Source organism: Crinia signifera, chromosome 1, assembly GCF_055691185.1.
Source record: "Crinia signifera chromosome 1, ASM5569118v1, whole genome shotgun sequence".
Lineage (NCBI taxonomy): Eukaryota > Metazoa > Chordata > Amphibia > Anura > Myobatrachidae > Crinia > Crinia signifera.
In genome coordinates this window covers 230,471,212-230,493,687 of record NC_139217.1, presented here as the reverse complement: position 1 = coordinate 230,493,687, position 22,476 = coordinate 230,471,212, and the positions used below count along the sequence as shown (strand labels likewise).

The 22,476-nt window shown below is 41.8% G+C and overlaps 1 protein-coding gene across 2 annotated transcripts in view; it reads left to right on the top strand.

The window, feature by feature from the left end:
- The window catches only part of CRTC1 (CREB regulated transcription coactivator 1), a 158,001-nt gene that overhangs the window by 91,144 nt on the left and 44,381 nt on the right, over positions 1-22,476 (top strand). For both annotated transcript variants that reach the window (XM_083179396.1, XM_083179397.1), the window contains exons 6-8: positions 816-901; positions 9,189-9,232; positions 17,824-18,044. In XM_083179396.1, coding sequence (XP_083035522.1) covers positions 816-901; positions 9,189-9,232; positions 17,824-18,044 — 351 coding nt within the window. The remainder of the gene's footprint in view (positions 1-815; positions 902-9,188; positions 9,233-17,823; positions 18,045-22,476) is intronic.

The following is a 22,476-nucleotide window of genomic DNA, read 5'->3' as shown; positions in this document are numbered from 1 at the left end:
TGCAAGCAGTGGAAACTCTACATTTTGACACCTTTGGATTTGTATATATTCTGTGTCACAAAATGAAATATTAGACTTAAAATTCATAGAAAGACAAGATATAAGCGATAATTCGCATATATCTAGAGAGCGCCACAGTTGGATGAATTCAATACAAATTTATTAATATAAAATAACACAATAAAATTGTACAGACAATATAATATAGTATAGAAACTATAAAGCCTGTGGGGTACTTGTTTCCTAGAAGGGCGCCCACGATTTTGCTCTTAGGCATCGCAAGGGAAAAAAATTGCGTCGGTCGCATCGCATGCGGCCAAAAAATCGCATGCGATGCGACCGATGCGATTACCGCGATTTTACATAGGGAACAATGTTAAATGGCCCAATTGACCCGATTTCACATAGGGAACAATGTTAAATGGCCCACAGACCCCAAATACCCACCCTGAAGTGTGAAATGGCCCCCCCCCCCCCCAATTGTAATTTTTGTGTTTTAGTAGGATAAATTGATCTTTTGTTTCAAAGAAAATAAATATTTAATTGTTAGGCCTATCCATGAGTGGGCATCTAAAATACGTTTGTGGCCTTTCACGGATATTATGTGGTTTCGTGTGACACAGGTTATTGCCTAACAAAATAAACAGGCTTTTATTGTTTTATTTTTTAATCTATTTATTTTATGCATTTCTCTCTAAAGTGTGTAAAAAAAATCTTCAGAAGCTGTGTCTGAAACGGACCAAGATAAAAAAAAATTCTAATTCTAACTTGCTTGAATTGTTTGTGCGTAATACTTTATTCTTTTTACAACTTAGTGTTGTTGCTGACTGTCCCAGGAATGGAAGATAATTCTTCAGAAGCAGATAAACCTCATAACAAACAAGGCTGGGACACAAAAAAGGTATTGTTATTTTTTTTTACATCAACTTTGAATTGTACTATTTTTTCTTAGGTTCAACTTAATTTTCCAAGAAAGTGCAATCTTGAACATACTGTTTCAGTTTACTTAACAAGATATTCTATACATTTTCAAGTTAAGGGTAGGTTTTAATGGTCAGAAAAGTTGACTATATCTTACAATAAATCCATTTCTAATTTTCTTCTATCGTATAGGGAGGAATTTAGTTCCATTTTATTTTGCCCGTTGATCAGCAACTTAGACAGTCTGCAATCACTTTGACAGCCAGTCTGGGTGATCTTTCGCTGAAAGCTTTTTCTGTTCTGCTTTTGCTGCAGCACATCCAGCTCACACTCTTAACAGCTTCAGGCTTTTGGGTGAATTATACATTTCTGCAAATCCACTTTTCTTCCCTCTTAGCGGATGGTGTATTTGGGCCTTCTGTATCATACCCAGTGTCATAGGGTTTTCCTGCCGCAGGAAAAGATTATTGAGATCCAGTCCAGTTAAGACTTTTACCTGGGTTGTGTCAGGTTTCTGTACTCGGCAGCATATAATTGTTGGGAAAGATGGTGTCCTCTTTGAAGATGGTCCCGTTTGCCATCATCGCAACAACTGGTTCTGAAGAGGTTGGGTATGGAATCTGGCAAAGATGGATCCTTGTTTGAACAGGCAGATGTTCCGGTTGCCTGAACAAGACTCATCAAGTACTTCATTGGTGGCACTACAGTTTGAATCTGGACAGCTGTGCTCAGTTATCCATTTGGCAATGGGTCCTCGTTAACCTCATGAATCCGAATTATTTGGCCAGGTACACTTGCGTATACTAGGAATTAGTCCTCCATCTTTCGCTGGGGGATACTCCAGGCCGGGGTATTCGCCACATTTGCGCTGGGGTCCTCGGGCAGGGATCCTGTCGGCTGGGACGCTGCCCTGTGTCTGTCCCCGGGGCCATTTCATCATCCTAGCCACCTAGAGGTCACTGTTGGCTCAGCTGTTCACTACATGCTGGAGCGCCTCTTCTCTGGGGCCGAGGATGGGAGCTCCACGTGCATGCGACTATCCCCGACCCCCGTCGGAAGTAAATGAGTATAATATATATATATAAATAAATATATATATATATATATATATATATATATATATATATATATATATATATATATATATATATATTAATATAATATAATATATATACATTAATTTCCAGTCTATCCTGAATGCCTCACAATGTTATTTTTAGGACAAAAGGTTGCACTGAGGTAGTTGGATGTCTATGCTAAGCGACAGAAGTGGGTGGCACAAACACTTGGCCCATCTATGAGTGGCACTGCAGTGGCTGACTGGATGGCAGTTTGAAAAGTTAGGCCTGGAAGAGCACATACTGCCAAAAAATAGAGTTGCTAGTTGAAATTGTCCTTGGCACCCCCATTAGTATGTACATCCTCATCTTCACAGATTATCAGTTCATCCCTGCTTTACAGGTCTCACTGTAGTATTCGGAGGCTGGTCTTCCTTGTAGAAATGATCATTCATTTTAAGAAACATAATCTTCTCCACAGTTTGTGGAAGCAACCTCCTATGCTGCTTGCTGACAAGGTTCCCAGCTGCTCAGAGTACACTTGGGAGGGGGGAAAACTCAGGTAAAATAGATCCATTTTGTACAGTGGCTTCCGAATTGCCAAATTTTTTTTTTCCAGTACAGGTACGGACTGTCTGAAATGTCTACTTGGATGCGGTCACTCAATGGTGACAGCTTCGTATGCAGTGACAGTGGACCAGATGTCCAAACTCGCTCCTGCCTGCTCTGCATCACCACCAGCAAGTCTTGTACGAAATCTAGTTGTTTGCTCGCAGCGACAGGTGTGGGAGAAAATGAAGGAGGTAGCTGTTGCCGTGTCACGTTCCACTTCAGATGACAATCTCCTGACCAGTAGGTCTTTGCACCTCTGTAGACTTGCACAACATGGAAATCAGTCTCCACTGCGCTTGAGTCAGGTCCATCCCCCCTCCTTTGTCTGTCTTAGGTGGCTCTGTAGGCTTGAATGGCCTTTTGCTGCTCCTCCATCCTCTGCAGCATAGAGAGGGTGGAGTTTCACCAAGTCACAACCTCTTCTTTTAGGTGGTGGTCCATGAGGGATTGATGGTGCTCCAGTCTTCGGCAGGCAGTGGCGGAATGGCGAAAGTGTCCCGCAAAAAAATTTTTGCGGGCCACTGCAGGCATCTCCTGCACACTCCTGTCACTTTTAAGAAAATGCTGCCTTGAAGGGGGGGGGGGGGGTAGATAGTCATGTGAAGCTGAACCACTAGTCATGATGAACATAGGCCAGGGCCTTAGCCGTTCCTTGTCACTCCTTGTCGTAAAGGGCATATCGGCAAGCTTACGTTTCTGCTCAAAAGATCATGTTACTGAACTTTTGGCTCTTGGATTGTTCATGCCCTCTATGATGACATTGAGCATCGGCCTTGGCAGGCGACAGTGATGGCATTTCATGTTCTCCTGATGTCATCATGACTAGTGGCAGCAACTTCAGCACTAGTAGGAACTGGCTATTGTTCTTACTCTAGTTTATCATCCAAATTTTGGTTCTTATTATTAACAGTTTCTTATATACAATATACATAATATACAAACTCTGCACAGTTCGGTCCATGGTGGGGATCGAACCCATGGCCTCATCACTGTGAGGTAGTAATGCTAACCATTACACCATCCGTTCTCCATAATAGTCAGTATCACTGGACTGGACTTATGCAGCAGTATCACTGGACTGGACTTATGCAGCAGTATTACTAGACTTATGCAGCACTACCAATGGACTTTAACGGCAGTGCCACTGGATTGGACTTATGCAGCTCTATCACTGGCCGGGCGAGCAGAGGACGCTGCTTCTTCACTCTCCGGAGAGTTCGCGCTCCGAGCCTCAGCTGGAATTCCCGAAACGCAAATTCGGATTGGGGGTGTCCGGATTCCCGCACTCCAAACTCTCACATCCCTAGTCCACACCCCAATTTTTTTTTCTTGTAAGGACGATCTCCTATGCTCTAAACAGAAAACATGAGCCAGGTGTTGCTTAATAATATATATACCAGGAAGTTTAATACAATCTTTATTACAAGATATTACTTAATAATTTAACTTCCTGGGGGTAGTATAAATAAAAGTAGAAATAAAAACAGTAATCTTAAACCTATAATGGAGAATTAGAATAAAAAATGTCTAGGACTCCTGTAGTTAGATAACCAGGTAGAACCAATAAAACCAGAAAAGTAAAGTTGGCAGCTCATGGGTCCTCAATCCGTTCAGGACATCCTTCAGAAGCAACTGATGCATATTCAGTTGGAATGTCTTGGCTGTAGCTTATAGCAAGCTTGTAGCAAGCACAGCGGCACTGCGTGTAATGAAAGAAGTGGCTCATATTCTCCATTGCTGGAACTGGAATGCAAATCAGGTGATTTTATTTTTAAAAAAAAAACGCGTATCATACGAATCCACTTCTAATTAAGCCAATAATGAACCAAATAAAAAATGGTCTTTATCAGTAGATAAGCAGCAATAAGATGGGCACAATAATATTTGGAATAGTCAACTCGCTGAAATCACAATGTTCCAGCTGAAATGCAGTGTCCGACTTGTGTGTAGTCAAGGAAGATGTTGCCGCATATCTCACCTAGTCTTTTTGATTTTTGGGGGGGGAATAGGTGAAAGCACGTTTTTGTCGCAAAAAAGGAAGTTAAATTGCATGGGTCTGATAACGAATAGATATGATTGATAACCCAAACTTGTATATATTTACTTTATTACCTTTAAATATAACGGCAACACTGAAATGATTGCACACTAACACAACCTTGTTATAAAATGTATGACCATGCTTTACTTGATATTACTTGGTATTTTAAAAAGCAGACTAACACAAGAAACATAAAATTGATTAGCAAATACATAAACAGTAATTCTAAATCAAATCAAAATGGAAACCTTTCAAGGACAGTGATCAGCCATGATTAAACCTCCTTCATAGTTACCTCCAGCCCCCCGTGCTTGCTTGTTCTTCTTCAACTGCCTCCTCCTGCCTTCTCTAACTCTGATATTTAAACCTTAATCACATTAATTCATTAATTACTCATAAGCATTGAGTCTTATTAGAAAGCTCAGCTTTCAATCATGATGTCATAATTAACCCAACACCCAACTTCCTTGTTACTAGGCAAAGATTCAGTGGCCTTGGAGTCTACGCATGTGTGGCCCTGTTCCCATATTATTAAGTTTGTGGAGACTAGCTTTCTGTCCTTGCTCCATTATACTGTCAACATCACATTCTTAAGCTTCTAAAACCAAAAACAATTATCTATAAGAAATAACCTTTACAGCACTATTCTGAATGATCAGCCATTTTATAATGTTGTTATACAAGTCATGATTGCCAAAATGGTTGCGGCTTCTAACAAACACCTGCTGCGTGGCACAAAGGGTAGGCCTCATACGCCGTGGCTAGCAGGGGCGGATTGGCCTGCCGGGAAACCGGGCATTTTCCCGGTGGGCCGGCTAATATAAAGTAAATTGGGGCCGCTCAACCTCCCTGCTGGGCCGCGGACCGCCATCTATGCGGTAAGCGGCCGCGGCCACAGCACTATGCCCGCAGCCCTCATCAAACATGGCCGCAGCTGGTGCGCGCTCGCGTGGGGGGGGGGGGGGGGCGTGCCTAAGGAGCCGATGGACGGATGGAGTAGGACGCAGCCCTTACCATCGTGCGGCCTCCAGGCTCCTTCTTCCTCCTGTGCGTGGCTGCATCTGCCTGGGCCGCTAGAGCACACTGCGCAGCTTGCGCTGTCCTGGCCTCCGGGAGATGTCCTGCTGCGGCGGCTGGCGGCGGCGGCTGTGTGAGCCTTCCTTCATTCCTCCTCTGGCCTGGAACTGAGCGGTGTGGCTCCGGCGCACAGGGGCCACTGCACAGTGAGTGAGCCTTCTCCAGCCTCCTAACGGACCCCCTGGGAAGCCGTATTTGGAGGTACAATAAAACAGTGATCAATGACTTATATAGCACCAGCATATGCTATTGCACTGTACTGTACTGAGAGCACCAGGTGCTGTCCATGCTGGAGGTGGGTGCACAACTACCGGCACTCCTGGCATTGCACGCTCCGCTGTGTGTGCTGGCAGCTGCCCTTAGGGCGATGAGGTTACTGGGTGTACTGGCCATAGAGGTATGTGCTGGGAGACCAGTCCACACACGCAGCCAGCGCTGGGTAGTCTGCGGCACTTTGTTATAAAGTAACTCCTGTCATGTGTTAGAGTGCCGCAGCTCATGTACTCAGTGGCTGGGTGTCACTGTCACAGCATGTGTTATTGCAGATCATGTCGTGGCTGTATGATTACTTGTTTATGGCAGTACTCATTTTGAAAATAATAAATACACAGAATATTTACTTTAACTATATAACTATCTAATAACTATTTCATATATATTTATCTATCTATCTATCTATCTATTTCATATCTATCTATTTATTATAATCCCTCTCTTTACTAATAACTGTTTCATATCTAGCTAATTATAACTATCTGGGTATTTCCTTATCTTTGCGGCCACCGCTATACCAGTTGCGTTAGTCGCTACTTTTTCGGCAAGGGAACCGCACCAACACCCTGGGTCTATGCCACCCCCCTGTGTCCATGCCACCCTCCTGTGTCCACGCCACCCTCCTGTGTCCACGCCACCATCTATTATCTTTAGATAATAGGAGGCTGTAATCTCACCTCACCCATGTCCCTGGTGATAGCTATCACAGGGACCCCCCCGGACAGGACACCCCCCGGACAGGACACCCCCCGGACAGGACACCCCCCGGACAGGACACCCCCCGGACCGGACCCTACAAGCTCCGGAATGCAGATTTTGATGTCCTGTCCGGCGGTCCGGAGTGTGGTCCGGGTGAAGGGGTATATGTGTTATGGGCCCAGCGATCTGAAGGGCCCCAGAGCCCAGCCATAGCCCTTACGGTGTGTGGTATAATATGTAATGTAATGGGCATTATGGCGTGTGGCATAATGAGTAATGGGCATCACATTAGTCAATTAATGTGAAATAGGCATCACGGTGTGTGGCGTAATGTGTAATGGGCATCACAGTGTGAGGCGTAATGGGCATCACGGTGTGAGGTGTAATGGGCATCATGGTGTAATGGGCATCACAGTCCCTATGGGGTTGATGAAGGAATGGAGATAACTCCTTTCCTCAAATAATTGAAAGTCAATCTGACTAACCATGTGATCATTTTAGACATATATTCCTTCCGCTTTTTTCTGTATATTTTTGGATGCTTCCTTGATTGTAATCTATACCATGTGTATATATGTCAGATGTATTGTTCGACATGTTGGAGATATATGCGTACATAATATGGATTATGTCGCCTTAATTCAAGTGGTTTATTCACTGCTAAAAAAATAGTTTTGCAGTTTTTTCACTGTTAGATGCGTGGGAGTTAAAAATTCCCTGGTCCTATACAGGACATTCTGACCGTATATTTTACTTGATTTTGATGTGATTATTGGCCACTTTAAATAAGATGGTCTTTGCGTATTTTATATATATGTGTATTTTATATATATATTTTATTTTGTATTATATTTGTTATGATGTATGTATATGTACAATGGCCGAATGTTAGAATAATTAAGGTCTTTGATTACGGTTGCGTAAGGTGATTATAATGAATGTATGGATGTTAAATACAAAAAAACGAGCAGAGCCGGCTAATAACTAACACATGTGCAGCTGAGAAGTAAGAGGAGTCCGCCTGACGCTAGGCCAGCCCTCTGACGAAGTCCTCTGTGACGAAACGCATAGGGACGTGGCCTAGCGTCAAGCGTGATCATGGAGCCAGGAGTGAGTGTAACCTCTCCAACTTGTGTCAGGTGCTGTGCACCTTCCTATGCTGTCTATCTGCGGCAATGAGTAAGCTGCCATCTGTGGTACGTCACCCATCCTTGTATTTTTTATATATATATATATATATATATATATATATATATATATATATATATATACACATATACATATATATATATATACATATATATATATATACATACATACATACATACATACATACATACATACATACAGGCAGGATGTCCGGCACAGCCACTTAATAAATATAACCACTGGGTGCCCGCATATAGTGTAGATACAAACGAAAATAACGCAGCACTTTAGGTGTCTTTTAAGTTGCAATGAAACGTCTTTTAATCTGCAACGTTTCAATACATATAGTGTATCGTCATCGGGCCTGATGACGATACGCTATATGTATTGAAATGTTGCTGATTAAAAGAAGTTTCATTGCAACTTAAAAGAAACCTAAAGTGCTGCGTTATTGCAGTTTGTGTGTGTGTGTATATATATATGGATACCCCCTCCCATCCTGCTTCCTTCGCCACCCTGCTTCCCCCCTCCCTACCTGAATCCTACGCCACCCTGCGTCCCCCCTCCCTGTATCCTCTTCCACCATGCAACCAACGCCACTCTGCGTTTCCCCTTCCTGCATCCTCCACCACTTTACGACTCCCCTCCCTGCATCCTCTGTCACTCTGCGTTCCCCCTCCTACCCTGCATTCTGTGCCGCCATGCCCCCTCCACAATTTGCGTCCTATGCCACCCTGCGTACGTCCTCCCTCCCTTTGTCCTCAGCCACCCTGCGTCCCCCCTCCCATGCGCCTATTCTGCAGCCTGAGGGTCTGGGGACATAGCCAGCAGCTCAGAGAGCCACTAGCCATGCCCCCACAGCGGAAAAATGGGGCATGGCCGTGTAGAAATAGGCCACACCCCATATCGCTAGGCCACGCCCCCCAAAAAAATCGTGGGCTGCTTCAAGATATTTCCCGGGCTGGTTTTAATTCCCAATCCGCCCCTGGTGGCTAGTACCTTGTGCAACAAGTTAACGCCACCTGCAGCAATAAATAACAATATTTGAGAAAACAGAGTATAACAAAAGCATAGAATTATTGATGCGTTATTTCTGTTTTAACAGGTCGATTGGAAATTAGACCCAAAAAAACATACGAAAAGCGCAGATTTTTCACCTAGATGAAAAATCTGCACCAATTGCTAGGTATGATTTGCAAGTAAGCATTTAAATAATGTGTGTCAAGTTTGATTTCACGAGCTACATAGTTCAATATAAATTACTTTAATTTACAGAGTTTATTTAAGATTTATGATTTTTCAGCAGTGTGATGAAATCAATTTAATGCTAAACATTGGTATCTGTGTTTTGGCTTTAGACTGGATCTTCAAGACCTAAATCATGTGAAGTCCCTGGAATAAAGTAAGTTAAAATAATTTGAGAAGGGTTTATACTAATTTTTATTGTGCTACTGAAGTTTATTGTGTTTATCTATACTAAAATGTATTTGTGTGTATGTATTTATGTATAAGCCAGATGTATCAAGCTTCAAAAAGTGATACAATGGAGCGCTCCTAACTGTCATGTTGCAGGCTGGGTTTGAAAAATGACAAGTTGGAGCTGATTGGTTGTTTATCTTTCTCCACTTTATCACTTTTTGAAGCTTGATACGTCTGGCCCTATGTATGGGTGTGTATATAATGAATGTGTGTGTGTAATCTTTGTGTCAAATCTAAACTCCATTATCATTTTAATTTAGTTGATCTATAGTAACTGAACCCCAATCGGAAGGGAAAAAATGTGTATTGACGCCAAAATGAGGACCAAGAGAGGATTGCTCTTCAGTAATTCCAACTCGTTCTTGTGGCAAATACCCCTGTTTTTTAGATAATAGTTTGCAACACTAATAATATCCATTAGTATGCACTTCATTACTTGGCTGTTAAAAGCCTTTATACTTCTTGCAGAGTTACAGCCCACGAGTTGTAGCATAAAAGTGTGGAAGAGCTCAAGATCCGGAGGCTTCTATAAAGTGAGAATGACCAGAGTCACGTTTATTTAGAAATCAGGTATGCACCAGGGAGAAGATTCACCTAGCCTAGATTAATCATACAAGTTACAGGACACTGTCATCCTTCCCTATATTTCACATACATAAATTATGAATTAACACATCGGAGGGAAAAAATTATTTTACCAAGGATTCAACAATAGTCTTAAGATTTAGCTGAACACCCAGTAAGTCATACAGATCTGGTTATTAATTCCTACAGTATGTCAGATTTCCCATTTTCTAGCTTGCATATTACAATTTGCATCCAAATATTTTCCAATTAGAAACAAAGAAGTTAGTGGATCACCCTCTGGCGCAGCAGCTAGTATTGTCTCAACGCCACTCTCCGAAATACAAACACTACTAAAAAGTACAGGTGGAGAGAATTTAAAGTGCTTTCAGTAAAAGACTATTACTTGAAGTGTGTGGAATTCAGGATTCACTTCAGGGAATGTGGTAGTCTTCACAGATAAGTTTTCCGTGTGTGTGTGTGTGTGTGTGTGTGTGTGTGTAACCATATGAAAAAACATAAAATAAAGAACAACATATAGTGTAATATGTCCACATAAATGGTAGAATTCTTTCCACCCCAGTTCAAATATGTAGGGGATGTGAGGGATCTTCTTCCACCAAATGGACGCAGGAAAACTTGCGTACCATACTCGCATCAATAACGATGTGGTGAAACATAGAAAGGTATCTTTAAGGGTACCCCAACTCACAGGTATAGGTCTTTCCCATAAAGGTATCTTTCAAACACCAAATAAGTGTGTGATGTGTACCCCAACTCACTGGTAAATGTGACGATACGCCTATAAAGGTTTCTTTGAGACCACATGGTATAGGTCAAACCAATGTTTTAATGATGACTTCCACTCCAAAATACATAATAAAAACATAAAATATATAAAAAGTTTGAGAAAATATATCCTTGGCTCTAAACCATAGGTTAGGCACATGTACACAGTCTACAACCTGGAACAAGGTCCGAAATTTCACCCCAGGCCGCAATCGAAAATGAGCCAAAGTCCTTGGATGGAGCTTAGGAGAATCCCACTCTGCTGTCCTGTTTCAAGGGAAGTAATAGTCTTTTATTTAAAGTGCTTCAAATTGTCTCCACCTGTAATTTTTAGTGGTGTTTTCCAATTCGAATTTGCAAATTACAAAAGGTGCGATTTTTGGTAAATGTTACCAACAAAATCGCCAAAACAATAGATCAGGTTCAGGCTGGTGAATTTGACAGAATCATGCACAGATCAGTGAGATCTGTGCATGGTTCTGTCCTAAAAAGGTGTTAAAGTGAATTAGAAAAAAAACTGGGTGGGGACTTATTGAGCCATTTCTGGTTCCAAAAATACAGGGGACAAAATGTGTAGGGGCACCCTATTTTCTGAAACCAGCACTGGACTCTTGGACCAGTCCTGGTTTAGAAAATACGGGGTGGGGGCGTAGGGGTCCCCACAGCTGGGGGACCCTTTTTATGCAAGGTTCCCCCGGAAGTACCATGGCACATTGCTTTATTGAGGGGAACTACAAGACCCAGCTTAAAGGGGGGGGGGCGTTAATGTGCCTGCTGGGTTTCGTAGTTCACCTGTAAAAAGAATGTGGAAATGACAGAACTGTAAAACAGTAATAAGTACCCTTTTACACCGTAATTACATTCTCACATACTTACCTGCTCCAGCGTTGTCCTCTCTCTGACAGCCGAGTGAGCAGCCTCTACTATAGCAGAGATGGAGACCCTGTGACGTCAAAGGGTCTCCATCTCCGCTGTAGCAAAACCAAAAAGGAGATGCACAGAATCTTTCTTGCAAGTTTACATACTGGACATGGACTGCTGGATTAACAACGCACCTATGCAGTGGCGTAACTCTCAAAGACACTGGCCACTAGGTTCCAGCTGTCAAAGGGAGCACCAATAAAGAAAGACTGATAGGGCTGCTGAACTAGGACAGATCACTCTCCACTCATTTAAAGTGAGTTGCTACAGTCACGGCTGACTGCCATCCAAGTTCCCAAACCATCCACACAAATAGGTAAGCAGTGCTAAAATAGGTGTATTACACGATTGGATTATCTTCACAATAATATTTAATAAGGAACCTTTGACAATGCTGCATTGGTATAAATAATGCCCAGCATACCCGGGAATTCGCCCTGAGGTTGAGAGCAGCTGGGTATCTACTCCTTCATTGACTGAAGATAACAACTTTAAAGGTGTATTCAAGAGTTATCTCCTACTCATAATGTAGGAACAGGGAAGTTCTGTTGAAAGTCCCTAGAGCACAGATAGGAGAAAATACACATAATAATTAAACTCTGCATAGACATAAGACCATTATAATGTTGAAAAGGAAATAGAAACTGTAACAATAAAATAAAATGAGAATCAAGAAAAATAAATAAATTAATCAAATACAAAAGAATAAAGTAAATAGTATAACAAAATACTTACCCAACGACAAACCAGGACCTCTAACCCATCCACGGACAGATCCAACCAATCAGCAGGAAACAGATAGGAAAGTCACAGGGTGTGGAATGAAATAAAAAGGAGGTACTTATGTATTAGCTGGACACCCAATTCGCATACGTACGCAGGCGTAGGCTAGTCCAACAGTTGAGCGCGTGTCTTTCCGCCGACACAACACTCCCGCTGCACGTTTCCCAGCGGCTTCGGGGAGTGTATACCACCGGCGTGGGAGAGACACGGTAAGGACATCCAGCAAATTCCAGCAACGCCGCACGTTGCACACATCCACACAGGACGCTCGTTTGAGCCGCATCGAGGGACGATCGTAGGACCTAAAGCCGGAAGGTATCAGGTAAGTGTGTCAGTGCACCACCGGGGGTGCTAGAGACGCCAGCCCCTGGTGCCACGGCAGCACTTGCCTAGACCCGCAGAGACTTTATTGCCCAGACTCCCCCCCCCCCCCCCTACGCCACCTCTATTGTTCTACGGACGAACTGAAGTGCATGTTTGGACAATTGTGCGAGACTACAATTCTTATTTCTTCGGGGGAACAGACCGCAGACAACACCTGGGTGAAGCGGGAGTACCCTGAGCTCTGGACATTACCCCGGTTACAGTGCAGTAACTGTAACTACGCCCCATCTTGCCAGACTCATTGTGTATTTATTTTCAATAAATTTCCTTTACACCATATACTTGTATCCTTTACCTTGGTGTTAGCGCAGGTTTCCAATCTCTTCCTCTTGCATATCACTAGGAGGGGGCCTCCCTCTATTATTGGTTACCAACAGCTGCACTAATATACCTAAATCAGAGCGCCATTCCACATTTGTTTTGTACTAGTCCAACAGTTGCCTAGTGTAGTGACTTAGTGGCAGCCCAAAGGCTGCCTAGGGTAGTCACTCCACGGCATCCTTGGCTCTGTCTCCGGCGTCCATGCCAAGTCTAGTGAGCACCTCTCACACAGCGCCGGTAACCGCCGTATCCCCTGCGCCAGCGGAGAGGCGCTCCAGCTGTCTGAGATGCAGGTGCGTCTCAGACGCTCCTGCATCTCAGTAATTCTTATCATACATAAAGGGTATGCGGGCGCTAGTGCGTCCTATGCACAATAAAGGAGGCATTTTCAAACCCCCACTATCCACGCCAGCCCAAAGCGTGGCGAGCGCACGCGTTATGCATCCTCCCAACCTGTTCATACCCCCACTGTATACGTCGGCGTGGAGTTAATTTTCTAAAATGTGGTGAGCCACTGAGTCCGAAACGTGGCGAGGGGACGGAGGACACGTGAATGGTGAGTCCTCTCGTGGGGCTCACCATGCTTTGGGCTCGGCTCGCCACACTTTTTAAAATCAACCAGCTTTGGGCTGGCGTGGATAGTGGGGGTGTTTCAGGAACACATTCACACCTGCAATATCATACATCTGAGACCGTAAAGACAACATTTGTCAACTGGATTTTAGTTAATAATAAAGGAGAAAAGATCACAACGGGAACACTACACTGATTCTGACGGACGCTCGCGGGAACACTACGCTACTTCTGACTGACTATGCTAACTAAGCTGGCTCTGACTACGCTGGCCGCGGGAACACTATGCTGATTCTGACAGTGCCACTACGCTAACTACGTACCGGGCCCTCGGCTAAAAAAGGATAAATGGAAAAAGATAAAGGGAAAGAGAAGCAAGTTATTGTCCAGAAACCGAATTAGAGGATAATAGGAGGAGTATTTTGTGCAAGGGAGTACCATGAGGTAGTTGGAAAGCACCACTGAATTGCCAGCTTTGTGAGAGAGGGCAAAGCCATGTCCAAAGAAGGATTTGAGGTCTGTATCCATGGTTGTACTGTAGGATAGCTTTTTTTACCCACTGCTGAAATAAGTACAATTAGCTTTTTATCATATTTGGGGATATTAGGTTGATCAGCAATATTGACAACAGTGCCCAGGATTCAGTACATTGAAATGATTACGTAAAAAGGTTGTAGCATAACTGTGTAATGTTTGCCAGAAGGTGTGTATGTGTGGATAGTGCCAAAGACAAAAAAAGGTTGGCGTCTGGTGTTTGGCATTTAGGGCAATCCGATCTTTCTGGAGTGCCCATCAAATAACAGCTCTTAGGGGAAAAGTAAGCTCTGTGAACTCATTTAAAATGCATTTCCTGATAGGAATCAGCAGGGATAAGTTAAAGGTTTATTAAAAATGTAAGCAAGGTGTATCAGGATCAACAGAGTATTGGGAGGCCCATTTATTGAGCACTGGGAGGTAAGTTTTAGGGTCTAATTCCGGACGGATGCCAGCGTATATAGTGGAATTAGAGTGTGTTTTATTACAAGTAACAGAATCCAAAGGATTTGTAATATCCTGGGGTTGTAGCTTAGATAATATTGATTGCAGATAGTGGGTGGCTTGAAGATCAGAGAAAGTGTGGCGCGTTAGGAGATGGAAGTGTTGCATAGCCTCAAATGTAAGTGGAATATTAGAAGTATTAGGTGACGTAGACCTAGGATTCCAGAAGAACACCATGTTGTAAAAGGTGACATGGATTTACTGTACTGGAACTCCAGGTTCACAACCAACAGGAGAGACGGGGAATAAAAGTGTTGTAGATGGAGGGATTTTCTAGCTCTTCTTCTCCAAGCATATATAGTAGAAGACAAAAGAAGGTTATCAAACTTGGGCAGTTTCAGTTGAGAAGGACGTGCAAGTAAAAGAAAACTAAGAGAAAGCAGTGAACATATTGAATATATGAATCTAATCAGCCTCAGTAAAGACAGCAGAATCATTGACCCAATCCACCGCAGAGTGGAGAATACAAGGCAGATTATACTGCTTTACAGATACAGCCACTCTCACCGTTGCAGGTCCTGGTGATTCTATCGCCAATCACCAGCACCCGCCATCAGACGGAAGGGGGTGCACGAAATGCTTGCCCCGTTCCGTCTGAGCCCACCACTGCCTCTCGCCGCTCCCCCGTCGGAGCCCGCAGCCCCCGTAAACACCCCCCCCCCCCCAACCCTGCCCAGAGACGGGCAGGGATTCCGCTCCTTACCGCCGAGTGACGGGGAAGCGTGTGTATGTGAGACTCGTCAGCTGGAGTGCCTCTTTGCCAGCAGAGGGGATCTGGCTGGCTCTGAATGTATATTGAGTAAATTTACTCCACCCCGCTGGGTGGACTGCATCAGTTTATAAAGGCTGATTTCTGGACTTTTTAGAATTCCAAATAAATTCGCTCGAATGGAGTGAAGGGAGGAAAGGTCGGATTTAAAAACATAGAGCAATTTCGGGAAGCTGGCCATTTTAAATAAGCTGCAGCATCCAAATAAATTGAGGGGGAGATTTTGCCAGAGATTGTTTGGTCTGGATCCTATGAAAAACTTGAGTGATGCATATATGTTATGAGGATGGGGTGGTAGAGATATGCCTAAATATGTGATGAAGGTAGAGGCCAATTTGAAAGGAAAGGGGTTAGACCAACCTGTTCTCGCCTGTATTAGTGGAAATAAATCCCACAAGCACCAGGGTGGGGAGGGTCAACCAGATCCAGGAGTGGGAGCCAGTTATATGGGAAAAAAAACAGAAAAATAAAGTAATCCCCCTCAGGGGTACCTGTCATGAAAGGCAGCTGTAGCCTTGGCACCTCCAAGTGCAGTGGGCTGCCGTCTGGTGATGAGGCCGAATTAGCGATGGTGGTGTGGTCTTAAGCAGTGTAGAGGGGGCCAGAAGGAGGTCTGTGCATGGGTGGCCAAAGGAGGGTGGAGGGGGAGATACAGGTTGGGGAGGCAGGAGTTTCAGGGTAGTGCTGCCATCCAGAATGGCTGCCACGCCCCCTTGTGAAGCAAGTGTTTAAAATTTAACAGCACAGAAATTGCAATTTTTACTTTACCTTTTCCCTTTTAATTTTATTGAGTTAAATGTGTTGTCTTATTAAATAAACCTCACGGCTTGAAATAGATTAATATAAAATACAGCATCTGACTATTATAGACATAGTTGTACGATTCAAGATTTGTACATAGTCTTCAAAAAAAATTGACATTTTCTAAATGTCCCCATACACATAGCGAGGTATCACATGCGATTACTCCGGCTGCTCGGCTTATAAATCATGTATGATGCATCATATGCAGTCACATTGCATACAATATATGTCATGCATACACATCCACCACTGTGGGATACCATGTACATGTATCATGTACTGTATCCTTATTGCAGCAGTGACCATCTCCGAATCTGATCCAATGCACTTCGAATTGGAATTAAAAGGAAGACCTAAAATTTGACAATTTTCACATGATTTATCACCCCGATGCGTTGAAATTGTGGTAAAAGGGACCAAATATCAGTAGTGGTATAGGGGTCCATAAGACTGTTGTTAAGACCGTGTCAAATGGCTACCTACTGTATATGAGCAAAGGCACAAAAAAGTATGTTAGATCGCTCAGAACGTTCAGCACACAGCGCTGTGTGCTGAGTGTTCTGTCATGGCCAGTTTTCTCCGGCGAGAATTTTGGCCCTGACTTATTAGTGACAGGCATGTGTTATTAATTGCCGGGAGATAGCAATGCCTGGGGCAACATCACTATCGCCTCATCACACAGTGATCTAAGGCCATTTTCTGAGTGATGTAGTTTAAAATAAGTAAAATAATTCTAACTCTAGTGCACTGATTCTTAACCTCAACCACACACAACAGGTCACATTTTGGAGATTTCTTTGTGGCAACAGATTGGATGATTCCTGAATTGTACTTGTGTAAAGAAATCCACAAAACCTGAGCTGTTGGTGGTATTTGAGGGCTGGCGTATAGAACCTTTACTCTAGAGCAGGGCTGGGCAATAAGCAGCCCTTCAATTGTTAATGAATTACACATCCAAGCATGCCTTGCCATCGTTTTACTATTTGGCCATGCTGAAACTGATGCAAAGCATGCTGGGAAGTGAAGGCAGTGCTTTACTGCAGAAGGGAATTATGTTTACATGTTTTAGTCCTAACTTATTCACGTAAAGATCTATAATATTTTAATGGCTAGTAGCTGGTACATGCTGATTGGATATTGCTAGGTGCCATGAGAGGTACTTATTATTATTTTTTTTTTTTTTTGCACATCTTGTGCCCTTCGTTTGCCTAAAGATGTTTCCTTTTAAGTTTTTTCTTTGGGGTTTATTGACAGCAAGCCACAATGTGTTTCTTTATAGAGTACACAGCAGAAAACCATGTTTTATATAATCTGTTGAAGTGACATTATCATTTTTTCAAGTATATTTTTTCAAATATTATTCCTTCTTAGTAAATCTTTTTGTTTACTATTTTACAGTAATACCTTTTTTAAGAATGCTTTTGTTGATTTTTTTTTTTTTCAACATGATATTTATCAAGAAATAATGATGTACATGCAATTTCTTTCCTTTAGTAAGTAAAATCCCTCTTTTTTTAATTCTGTGTTTGCATGCTCTAATGAGTTCTTATTTTATTTATTGTTTGAAGCATTTACCCTTCAAATGACCAGGAGAACACTACAAGCCTCATCCCTGCTGCACATAACACAGGAGGTTCACTGCCTGACCTAACAAACATCCACTTCCCTTCTCCGCTACCAATACCATTAGACCCCGAGGACTCTACATTCCCAACACTGACAAACTCCAACAGTACTGGAAACCTAACAACAAATTTAACGCATATGGGTATAAGCACTGCCAGTCCAGGTAAGCATCTGAGTTAAAAATTTCACTAATATAATAGGCAGACAAGTTTAAGTACTGGGGAAAAAACGTGGATTAAATGAATGAATGTTTTGCATTTTATAGTTTTGCACTTTATATAACCTGTGGCCAGAACAGCCATAAAGTGGTGCCTTTAAGTAAGCATACCCCCTAGCGTTACTAAAGAAGCAATTATTTTAGAAATTTTTGCACTCATTCAACAAAAAAAAAAAAATAAGGGATGTTTCAAGAGTTAGGCAAGTTTGGTTATCTGTTTTTTCAATATAGGAGAACTAGTTTAAATGATCTGTCTGAGATACCAACTGGCATATTTATATTCTGGTTTAATCATATGTAAATTTTCTAAATATGTGTATGGAAGATTCATTAGCATTAACAGTAGAATTTGCCATTCAAAATGCTTGCTGGCTTTCAACTTTGCATAGGAGGCTGCCTTTTTCCAAAAAGTCAGTTTGTCAAATGTTTATCCTACCTGCTAGAGCTGTTTTGGTTAACTGTAAGTGCTGATATATTAAAATGGTAAGGTCTTGACTCTGCATAGACCTAAAACGGAATTTCTGTTTTCTGTCCTCTCTTGTAAAGATGCCCATACATGGTAGAATTATTGTATGCAATTTGGACTAGATCGCATCCGTTTTGCAATGCAATGAGGTGCAATGTAATCTAGTACAAAAAGTTTGTGCACATACTTTTTGAGCTGTGTGATGGGATGTGTGCGGGAGTGAGCATCTCATCGCATGTGGCAATTGTACCGTGTATGGCCACCTTTAGGCTGAACACAAAGTTTGAAAATGCCTCTGGGACTGATGTGTAAGAATTATTTGTCAGATCATGTATTGGGTTTCCATGGACAGCAGCCACACACAAGTCTCAACTGCATTGTGATATAGCCTGACTTATGTGGACGTCAAAGATGGAGAAAGGGAGGGGAGAAGGTGGGGATTGACACGAAAGGTGCAATTCAGAGAGAATAGTATGGCCTCAGGTTATCTAGCACATCCTCAGGTCTGACAGAGTGGTTGAAGGAAAGGCCTTCATAGGAGGGTATCGATAGAGATGAAGTCAGAGGAGGAGAGACACGTTTTGGTGATGGCAAGAAGGTTGAGTGTGAGATAAAGAAGTCGTGGATAGCAGGCAGCTTGTTACAGATTGATCTCTCATTCCAGAATGGTAGGGAAAGAACAAGTGATATGTGGATCAGATGAGGCTGGGTTGTGGGTGTGAGGGATTGGATTGTTGTTCTGAAACTGTGAGCTGAGATTATGTAGAGTGGATTGGTATTACATAGTAATTAAGGCTGAAATAAGACGTTAGTCCATCGAGTTCAACCTATCTGCCTTGTAACAACTGACATAAGTCATATCTATGGGATTCCCTTAGTGGCCAAAAATGCATCCAGTTTTGATTTTAAATTCATTAACAGTAGTTGCTCTAATCACCCCCACCGGCAATTAGTTCCAGAATTTTACTGCTCTAATGGTGAAGAATCCTCTTAATTCAGTACAGAATTTATTTTCCTCGAGCCTCAGTACATGCCCTTGTGTGCTAAGTATAGGCCTGTTAGTGAACAAATCATCTCCCAGTTCCATATGATTCCCAATCCTGTAATTGAACATACTAATCATATCACCTCTCAACCTCCATTTCTCCAGTGAAAACATTTTCAGCCTGGTTAACCTCTCTTTGTATTCTAGTGATTCAAGACCTTTTTCTAGCTTAGTCGCCCTTCTCTCTACCTGTTCCAATTCATTTATGTCCTTTTTAAGGTGTGGTGCCCAGAACTGAACACACTATTCCAGGTGTGGTCTCACCAATGCCTTGTAAAGAGGCACTATCACATTGGCATCCCTTGAATCCATACCCCTTTTAATGCATGCCAGTGTTCGGTTTGCTTTTGCTGCTGCACTTGAGCAGGGTTGAGGAGCCCTGGCTTTAGTAACGCAGTCCTGTTCAGAGGAATAATGTGAAAAATGGAGAGAGTGAAAAAAACTTAAGATAAACATGGTTATAAGTGGGTGGGGAATCAAGGCAAAGTGAAATTGTTAGTGTAATGATTAAAAGCCATACAGTAAGTATTTGAGACCACCACACAATGCATTCAGATCTAGGTGTCAAGGCTATGCATACAGCAGGTGTTTGAAGTGATGTATTAGCTAATTCACTGTAATATGTTGAGAGCAGTCCTTTTGGAGAAGTTTAGAAGTTAGAGAATTGTCCTCCTTTTTTTCTGCTGTATATCTCTGAAATTCATATTACTATTTCATCACACAATTCACAGCTAGGCATAATTTATTTATATATATATGTGTGTGTGTGTGTGTATATATATATATATGTGTGTGTGCATGTATGTATGTATGTATGTGTATATATATATATATATATATATATATATATATATATATATATATATATATATATAATGAGAGAGAAGTAATGCTCGGCACTCCACTTAATACAAATGTCCAACTTGTGCGGTGCTCTGGCTCCCAAATAGGGATGTATAAACAAGCGTGTGAAGATGCAGGCACTCGCAACATACAGCGAAAAGCAACAGGAAATAATGGATCCCATACGGGTATGCTTTGCGATCCATTATTTCCTGTTGCTTTTCGCTGTATGTTGTGAGTGCCTGCTTGTTTATATATATGTATATATACATTGTATGGGCTCTGCACACACTAAATTAACTGATAATAAATAGTGGAGATTTGGTTCATGAATTGATCAATGCATTTAAGCCTGCAGCCCCCTTCACAGGACCCCACCTTTCTGCAGGTCCTGACGCTATCGCTGAAAATGGCTACAATACACATAGCTATCACATCAATGTTTGATACCAGGCATGCTATCTGGTCTGAAGCTCACAGCACACTTTGCTTTTATAGGTGACCAGCTACCAACACACCTGTCACTAATCATCTAGGGAAATGGTTAACATAAGCTAGGGAATCTTAGTTAAAGCAGGGTGCATGAGAGAATGTGACCACAATAAGACTAATTTAAAAAATTAATCTAATAAACAATATATACACTTAACATCGGCACTCACCTTTCCTAGTTTTGGGGTGCCCTATGGCTTGTGACCACATTGTTTAAACAGACATTGTAGGGGCTCTGCACACACTAAAATAACTGATAATAAATAGTGGAGATTTGGTTCATGAATTGAGAATATATATATATATATGTCTCAAACACTGCCATATGTTGGCAGAGAGTAAAACTACTTCTCTTTCTCATATATGCACAAACATAGAAGGTAGCAGACTAGCGTTCGAAGCCTTTGCTTCGAGCGGGCTTACTAGTACTGTGTGTATATGTATGTGTGTGTGTATATGTATGTATGTATATATATATATATATATATATATATATATATATATATATATATATATATATATATACACACACACAGTAGTAGATGATGTAGACATACAATATGTTGCAGTAGAGTACTGTATGCACATTGAGAATCCAGTACACCCCCACTAATGCACAATGAATTACTGCCCTACTACAGTCGGAGAGCTATTTGTATAATTTATAGACCAGTTTACCTAGCATTGTTTCTTTAGCAGAGATAATCTGTAAGGTGATGCTATAAAGTCTGATGTTTTGGTACTGTTTAGAACCTAATTGGTGGCAGATTATTTCACAAAAATTAAGTGAGCAGCATGTCCTGAACAGGTTGAAATAGTATGACTGATCATATTCACCGACACCTTTGTCACACAAGCTAAAATCTTACAGACCAGGTCTGATAAACTGCATAGCGGCAGCCATTATGAACAGACTGAAATACAAAAGGCTTAAAACATTTTTTAGCCGCTCAGTTGCAGACATGCAGTGTCTGGAACTGAAATTGTGTGACCATGTGTTTCATTGAAAGTATGTTCCAAAAGGTGGATCTCTCAACCTTATTCAAATAAAATTTAAAAAAATGCCCCAAAAATACAAACATTTATATATATATATTGTGAAATATTTAGCTGTTTCCGTAAGCTTTACAGTATTTTATAAATGTTTAAATAGAATGATCAAAACAAGAAAATAGTAAATTACAATACAGAACATTGCACGGCATGGTTAATAAACATTGCACCATCAATAGTCATACACATATAAGCAGCATGACCAAAGAACAATATTATAAATTACATCACTGAGTTATATAGTTTGTAATATTGTCCAGTGTGTAAGCTCAGTTTCATTAACAATGCTCACTCCTGTGGGTCATTAGAATGTCTTCTAGTATACATATACTGTAGCTCAATTCACAGATCAGCAGACAAAAAATAAGACCAAAGTATACAAGCATAGTGTAAAAGAAAAATTTTAAGTAAAGATAAAAGAGCAAGAAAAAAAGAATAAAGAGAAGAGGGTGAAAGAAGAAGGAAAAGCTACTGAATGG